Below are 6,931 nucleotides of genomic sequence, written 5' to 3'. Positions count from 1 at the left end.
GAGGTCATTGTACCCGTGGTCATTCCAACAAGTATGATCTATTCTGCTCTGTATCTCTGTATATGTTAGATCCAATGTCGTTCTGTCATGTATTGGACCTGAGCTGGTTCCGTTGTGATATGAAATTAATATGATGAGAATGATTTTACTTTTACATTAGATCTCATTCATATAACCTCTTTACTCTGATGTTATTTACTGGGCTTTCGCTTACTCTGTATTTATATGTATATGGGTGAGTAGCGGGATGTCTAGTCCCAGTGAACCTGTGAAGTTTACTGAGTTTCGTGGAGTCAGCCAAGGATTGCCTTACGAATGAGGCTTTTGTCTTTTGATTTCTTGTTCTCTTTTGTTGGTCATGTTTGACCATGTCTCTATATAAGTTTTTGTTTTGAATGTTAATGACATATGTATGATTTTGGACATGTGAAATCTCTTATATATGTATGGGTGACTTATTAATATATAAAAAGTTATTGTTTATTCCATTTGTGCACAACCAAATTGGATAATTCTATTTCCGCCTCTGACTCCATATAATTGAATATGATTTAATTCCTATCTGGGATCGTATATAATCTCATGATTACTGGCCGATTATGATCTAAATCTCTGAGGATAGATTCGGATCATAACAGAGTCCAAATTTAAATCCATAAAAATAAAAAGAATAAGAGATGAATATAAAGAGAAGCATCGAGAGAAGTTTATTCCTAACAAAAATGGCCCCATGGTTCATTGGGATGATATTCCCACTTGTAAGAGATCTGCAACTGTGTCAGTCCATTTATGAGTAATGTATACAAAAAGGATTTGTTCTCCCCATTATTGAACCTGTAAAACTTGGTATAACGGAAATGACGTCTATCATAACAATTATATCTTGCAAACGACATATAATGAATTTTTGAATTCTTTATATGTTTAAAAGTTTCCAATGCCAGTTTGGAATTGAGTTTATAAAACAATTTTTGAATTTTTGAGTTTTATTTTTATTTTTAAATGTATAATTTAAATATATTTAAAAAATAAAATCTTTATAATTTTTTTTTAAAATTCAATAAACATAAAAAAAAATACAAAAATGTACAACAAAAATATGTATTTAGTGAAAATTTTTAAAAAATTTCACAAATTTTCTAGTTTTTCAGTGTATATTGAGATTAAGTGGACAAAAAAAAATGATTAATTTATTTAAAAACAATTCACTAAAAATCAAAAAATATGAATTAAAAACTCTTAAATTATTTTTAAAAACTGTAAAATCAAAATATTTAATGTTTTTCGAAATAATTGTTAAGGTACGATAATGAAATCGAATTTTTCTCTCTCATATATAAGAAAATAGTGTAATTTTTTTTTATTTTTAAGTATGTGTAGCATACTAGCATTATTGAATTATTTAGAGGTGAATTGAAGACTTAACTCCTTTACACCAACGACTCACATTCAAGTCCAGAAGATATCAACATCAAGACACGAGGTTAAGTCCAAAATTTTATTTTATTTTTTTGAAATTTTTTAATTTTTAATCATGTGGGATTGTTGAAGATGTTTCAAACTTAATTGTTCCTTGTGTTCCTTGTCATGCATTGATTTCTTATCAATTCCTTTGAGACTTTATATTCTAACATTTCCTTACAATTGTTACCAATTGATACACATACATATACCATGTGTCAAATTTGGCACAAGGTCTAGTTATAGTGAAATATGTCATGTCAACAAAGTTGCCATGAAACATTGTACATCTCTCAACGAAATTTTCAAAAATAAAAAAAATTAAGAAATACCACAATTAACTCTACAAAAAAAAAAAAAAAGCACAAAAAAATATAAATTTTATGACTTCGAATGGACCACGAAAAAAAGAAAAAGAAAATATAGGAAACAAATTTTCTTTTCTTTGTTTTTTTGTTTTTGTTTGTTTGTTTGTTTTTTTTTTTTTTTTTTGTGTGTGTGGCAGTGTTGGAAGAGTAATGGTTGAAAAATAGTGGTTGAAAGAATGATAATTAATCTAAGCAAAACTAGTTGAGCCAAAGAATAGCAACCTGATCATTGGAAAAACATTGTTAAATTATTCCTCAAAAAAAAAAAAAAAAAAAAAAAGAAAAAAGAAAAAAATTGTTAAATTATAAATTTTTTACATGATTCATTGCTAAATATAACTTTAGCTATTGAATTTAGCTAGTGACCATTGGAGAAACTCTAACACTAAAACTGATCCATGATAGCTAAGTTGATATGAATGTAGTTTTCTCTTTTTGTTTCACCTTCTTTTTTTTTCTCTCTTTTAAAGACTACTTGTCGCCTAGAAACATCATCTACATAAAATATAAAATTGTTGCCAAAAACAAAACAAAAAAGAAAAAAAAAAGAAAAATATAGTTAGTGCTCATTTGGCTAAGATTTTGGGACTAAAAAATCACAAAAAGATAAAATAAGTTATATAAGCCAATAAGACAAAATACCACTTTTTACCCATAATCATTACTTTTTTTCTTTTACAAAAGTCAAAAAAACCCCAAAACAAAAATCAAACGAGGTTAAAAAAGTCTCAGGCTTAAAAAGTTGGCTATATTAGCCAATGTGCCATTGCCAACCCCAGCCTTTGGAAAATTACACTACTAGCTCTATATTCATAAGTATTTGTAAAATATATCATTGGATTGTCTCTTAGTTTTTTCAAAATCTTTCTATTAATTTTATATTTCATTAATGTTTCACAATGTATAATGAGATGATTTCTAACTAATTCGTATGCTGCTTAGCATCAATAAGATTTACTTAATTTTATTTATAGAATAGATGTATGTCATTTCTTTTTATTTTTATTTCAAAAATAAAAAGTACACTTACATTTTATTTACTAGATATTGTCAACCAACAAAATAGCTTTACTAATATTTCACAACTTTAGAAAAGAATTAAAAAGAAAAAAAAAAGAAACTTATTAGATTTATTTGTTTGTTTTTTTTTTTCTCATAAAGTTATTTTTTCACAAACCTCATGTGAGAAATTACTCTCTATCAGTAATGTACCATTTCTTTTTTCCTTTTTCTTTTTTCACACAATCACATTGGTCTCCCTAGACATAATTTCTCTTCTAGGAAAATGTTTAAAACCTATAAAAAATTTCTCACAATGTGACCTACAATGATGTGACATGATACATATAAACTTTTAGTTTGTCATTCCACAATTGTGTAGAGTCTATATCTCTTGTTACATCATTGTGGATTGAATTAATAATTCAAATTGTAAGTCTCTAATACTAGTATTCTGTTTCCGCCCATGGATATAGTGTCCATTCCTTGATTCTATGCTTCTAAAACTCACTGCTGGCATTTAAACTTTGAAAATTTTCTTAGATACTTGTAAGATATCACGTGACATTATTCCCCCACATCACGCAAACTTATAGAATCTAAATAAAAAACAAATAAATAAAATAATAGCAGGATGCTAAGAAAAATGAAGTGTAGATTAAGCGTCCAAGAATGAAGTTTAGATTAAGGGTAGATTATTTAATTGCATCATTTAAGTGTCCATAATAACTTCAGCAGAGACAAGAGCTTGTTTTCATGCCATACTCTTACTACCACACCACTCATAATTAAAATTAAACTAGCAAACTTGTTGAACCCTCAATCCTTAATAAGCATGTCTCGAACAAAGATACAATTTGCAAATTCACTGGTGTGGCTGGCATCAAAGAAGAGAGAGTGACATCTGTTGTCACATGGTGTAGAGTTTGGGATGCAAGCTAGTTTCCCATTTACATAGCCTCTGCAACACGGATCTTTTACATCTGTAAACCCTACACAACACAACACACATGCAAGAGACGAAAATAGCTACTTTACGGAGAAATGATGTTAAAAAAAAGAAAAAGAAAAAGAAAAAAAATAATAATGACCAGAAATCAATTATTTGTCAATTGAAAAAATAATGAAAAGAAAAACAGTTACCATATTTTTCAGTGTCTGCCAATACATCTTGAAGAAGATCATGGCTGTTGGCCAGAGTGAGGGTAGCATCAGGATGATCATCCTGGATATTTTTTAGTGTCTTAGGAAGTTGCGAGTTGTATGGCATGATGTTTCGATTCATCCGCTCATCGCACTGCCCATTTCCTGTCGTGTTTATCACCGACGGCAAGCATCCCAGAGGACCTATGTTGTTCACCACTAGATTTCTGGCTCCAATGTTATATAGTGTCTTGCAATAATGAAAACATTAAAGGATGGTTACGTTAGACTCTAATCCAATCCATAGCCATGGAAGCTATCATCTTTCACACTTAAATTACAGTTGATCATCGATTAATAGCAATAATATCGTGTTAAAAATCAACAATCTGATTTGAATGCAATTAGTTAAAAGTTTACCTGCAAATAGCATTGAAACTGGATTAAGAGAGAATTTGCAAAATATTCAGGGTCGCTGTGGTTGTTAAAGTTTAAGAGGTAGTCATTGCCCCCCATGGAGATGAAAAATATGGAATTTGCAAGATACTCAGCGAGCTCTTGTGGATCTTCAATCATACATGGCAGATCTTCCTGGACAGTCCTGTTAAATGCCTCAATCTGTGTTTGCAAACTCCAGCAATCTTTCTGAGAAACCAAGAGGAATTAAACTAGGGAGAGGCTTCTCTCCGGTCCACAGTGGACTGGAGCATGCTGTTGGACCCGTGGGACTCACTATGGATCCCGTTTCGATTATCCGAACCGTTGAATATGTAGAATTCGTCGAGTACTTCATGTGTGCAAAATATCATATCGATCGGATATCGGTAGTCCTTTGATCGGAATATATTTTTGTCAATGGTAATATGATTTTAAAAATAAAATTATTAACAAAAATGTATTCCGATCAAGAGGCTACCTATATCTGATTAATGTATTTTTTGTACGTATGAAGTACTCGAAAAACTCTATGTAATGAACAATTCAGATTATCGAAACGAAACCGGTGGTGAACCTCACGAATCCTACAACACACTCCAATCCACTATGTGGATTGCAGAAGAACCTCTCCCATAAAGTAACGTTAACAATGGTTGGGTAAATTGTAAATATATACATATATTAAAAACAAAAAGTCCGAAAAAAAATACAGATTTAGAGGATTCACAAGAAGCAAGAAAAGTTGAAAATATTTCACCTCGGTTGGTTTGGTGTTGGGGGAGATACCACATCCAGCAGAAGCATAATTGATGCCGCCCATGGTGGTCTTCCTTTGTGCTTCCATCAAGCTCAAATACGGAGGGGGTAGTGAAAGATTATATAATATCGCTTCACGAATCACATCACAACACAGAAAATTGAATTTAAAACATTTACTACTTATAATGAGAATAAAACATAACAAAACCAAACCAAACCAAAGGGAGAGTACAGTTTACGGTAGTTAGTAATATAATACCAATGAAATCGGCAATAGTTTTTCCGTTGGTAAAACGGCCAGTGGGGGTGTTGTTGAAATCAATGCCATAAGGCAAAAAATTAGCCCTTGCGGCATTGTCGATGTAATTGTTGTTGCCGGCATCAACGGTCGAGTCCCCAAACACGTAGAGAGCAGCAACCGAGTTGGAAATCGGAATGGCTGAAAAGCACGATGAATCCAACTTAGAACTTTCATCAGAATTGGCAGAGAGAAAGAGAAAAAAGAGAAACACAGGGGTAAGTGCAGCCATGCCAATCTATGGTGGGGAAAAATAGAAGAGAATGTGAAGAATATGGAACAAGATGGGTCTGGTATTTATAGACAGCCAGATAGTCTGTAAACCCAAAAACAGATACTATGAGAAATTGAATATTAGAATATTATAAGAAATTACACTTTTTGCCAACTAAAATTTTTGAATTTTTTAGTTTTATTTTTATTTTTAAATGTATAATTTAAATATACTTAAAAAATAAAATCTTTATAAAAAAAATTTAAAAAGAATTCAATAAATATTAAAAAAAAATACGAAAATGCATTAGAAAAAAAAATGTATTTAGTGAAATTTTTTAAAAAATTTCAAAAATTTTCTACTTTTTCAGTATATATTGAGATTAAGTGGATAAAAAAAATTGATTAATTTATTTAAAAACAATTCACCAAAACTCAAAAAAATATGAATTAAAAACTCTTAAATTATTTTTGAAAACTGTAAAATCAAAATACTTAATGTTTTTCGAAATAATTGTTAAGGTAGGATAATGAAATCCTATTTTTCTCTCCCATATATAAGAAAATATATATATATTTTTTCTCTTTAAATTATGTGTAGCATACTAGCATTATTGAATTATTTAGAGGTGAACTCAAGACTTACACCAACGACTCACATTCAAGTCCAGAAAACATCAATCAACATCAAGACACTCACATTCAAGTCCAGAAAACATCAATCAACATCAAGACACGTGGTTAAGTCCAAAATTTTATTTTATTTTTTTGAAATTTTTTAATTTTTAATAATGTGGGATTGTTGAAGATGTTTAAAACTTAATTGTTCCTTGTGTTCCTCTGCCATGCATTGATTTCTTATCAATTCCTTTGAGACTTCATATTCTAACATTTCCTTACAATTGTTACAGAAGAAGCACAAAAAAATATAAATTTTATGACTTCGAATGGGCCACGAAAAAAAATTAATAGAAAATATAAGAAACAAATTTTCTTTTCTTTGTTTTTTTTTTTTTTTTGGCAGCGTTGGAAGCGTAATGGTTGAAAAATAGTGGTTGAAAGAATAATAATTAATCTGAGCAAAGCTAGTTGAGCCAAAGAATAGCAACCTGATCATTGGAAAAACATTGTTAAATTATTCCTCAAAAAAAAAAAAAAAAATTTGAATTGTAAATTTTTTACACGGTTCATTGCTAAAATATAACTTTAGCTATTGAATTTAGCTAACCATTGGAGAAACTCTTAACACTAA

General features: G+C 30.0%; 1 protein-coding gene across 1 annotated transcript; it reads right to left on the bottom strand.

Moving 5' to 3' along the window:
• Window positions 1-3,506: 3,506 nt before the first annotated feature.
• On the bottom strand, window positions 3,507-5,742 carry LOC114315552 (GDSL esterase/lipase At1g71691-like). Its single transcript, XM_082896491.1, has 5 exons — window positions 5,428-5,742; window positions 5,167-5,297; window positions 4,392-4,616; window positions 3,972-4,221; window positions 3,507-3,820 (listed from the first exon to the last, which is right to left on the bottom strand). Exons 1-5 carry the CDS (start codon window positions 5,696-5,698, stop codon window positions 3,648-3,650), a joined length of 1,050 nt encoding a protein of 349 aa, XP_082752617.1. The 5' UTR covers window positions 5,699-5,742; the 3' UTR covers window positions 3,507-3,647.
• Window positions 5,743-6,931: the final 1,189 nt, after the last annotated feature.

This window comes from Camellia sinensis, chromosome 11 (genome assembly GCF_055761805.1).
Source record: "Camellia sinensis isolate YWXY chromosome 11, ASM5576180v1, whole genome shotgun sequence".
NCBI lineage: Eukaryota > Viridiplantae > Streptophyta > Magnoliopsida > Ericales > Theaceae > Camellia > Camellia sinensis.
The sequence above is the reverse complement of the archived record's forward strand: the minus strand, read 5'-3'. Positions and strand labels throughout refer to the sequence as shown.